The sequence below is a fragment of the Colobus angolensis genome, unplaced genomic scaffold (assembly GCF_000951035.1).
Source record: "Colobus angolensis palliatus isolate OR3802 unplaced genomic scaffold, Cang.pa_1.0 Scaffold199, whole genome shotgun sequence".
Lineage (NCBI taxonomy): Eukaryota > Metazoa > Chordata > Mammalia > Primates > Cercopithecidae > Colobus > Colobus angolensis.
This window is the reverse complement of record NW_012115143.1, coordinates 2,877,006-2,878,292: the sequence shown is the minus strand read 5'-3', so window position 1 is coordinate 2,878,292 and position 1,287 is coordinate 2,877,006. Positions and strand designations below refer to the sequence as shown.

The following is a 1,287-nucleotide window of genomic DNA, read 5'->3' as shown; positions in this document are numbered from 1 at the left end:
AAACTATTTTACAACTTTACTTGACTTGTCTATTTTGCTTGGTTCTTCACTCTTTCCCCAGTTCCCCTATGAAAGCTTGGTTCAGTCAGATTATTTTGCTTCAATGTTGTGAAATATTTCTGTGCTTTTTCATCAGCTTTAAATAAGTTTCTGTCAGGGGATGAATAGGTGGGTGGTGGGTTTCTTAAAAATGAAATAACAGGCTCCGCCCCTCTCTGTCTTCTCTACGCTGGGAGAAGCTCTCCTGCCACAGCCCCTCACCCCCTGAAAATGTTCGCCTGCTCCAAGTTCGTCTCCACTCCCTCCTTGGTCAGGAGCACCTCACAGCTGCTGAGCCGTCCGCTATCTGCAGTGGTGCTGAAACGACCGGAGATACTGACTGATGAGAGCCTCAGCAGCTTGGCAGTCTCACGTCCCGTTACCTCACTTGTCTCTAGCCGCAGCTTCCAAACCAGCGCCATTTCAAGGGACATCGACACAGCAGCCAAGTTCATTGGAGCTGGGGCTGCCACAGTTGGGGTGGCTGGCTCTGGGGCTGGAATTGGGACTGTGTTTGGGAGCCTCATCATTGGTTATGCCAGGAACCCTTCTCTGAAGCAACAGCTCTTCTCCTACGCCATTCTGGGCTTTGCCCTCTCAGAGGCCATGGGGCTCTTTTGCCTCATGGTGGCCTTTCTCATCCTCTTCGCCATGTGAAGGAGCCATCTCCCCCTCCCATAGTTCTTTCTCCTGTGTCTGGTTGGCCCTGTGTGTTCCTTTTCCTATACCTCCCAGGCAGCCTGGGGAACATGGTTGGCTCAGGGTTTGACAGAGAAAAGACAAATAAATACTGTATTAATAATTTAAAAAAAAATGAAATAACAGAAAAAGGCCATAAAAAATAAGATGTTTGTAAAACCTATATAGGGTGCTGTGTTTTAAACAAAGTCAGGGATGACTTACCCTTCATTTCATTTTGTCTCTGAAGGGATTGAAGGGAAGTAATCCTGAGTCATGGTCACACACAGTCTGGCAGATGACACCCTCTTTATTGATGTCCCTAAGGGCAAAGATATGGGTATCTGTAGCTGTCTGTAGCTGTACATTCCAGGGGCTCTCTAGGCCATGAGTTATGGCTGTATAGACTTGGTCCATGCCTGACAGGACCTTCTTGTGTCTGATTGCAAAGTAAATGCTTTCAAAAAAATTATTTCTTTTTGAGTTTTCTTTTTCATTATTGTCTGCAAAACAAATTCAGTTAGTCCTGATGCTCTCTTCTTTTGGTGTGTTTCCCTTTCTGGTGCCTTC

At 46.2% G+C, this 1,287-nt stretch overlaps 1 protein-coding gene across 1 annotated transcript; it reads left to right on the top strand.

Moving 5' to 3' along the window:
* The first annotated feature begins 208 nt into the window (after window positions 1–208).
* On the top strand, window positions 209–841 carry LOC105511108 (ATP synthase F(0) complex subunit C2, mitochondrial). Its single transcript, XM_011941192.1, has one exon. It carries the CDS (start codon window positions 271–273, stop codon window positions 694–696), a length of 426 nt encoding a protein of 141 aa, XP_011796582.1. The 5' UTR covers window positions 209–270; the 3' UTR covers window positions 697–841.
* The last annotated feature ends 446 nt before the right edge of the window (window positions 842–1,287 follow it).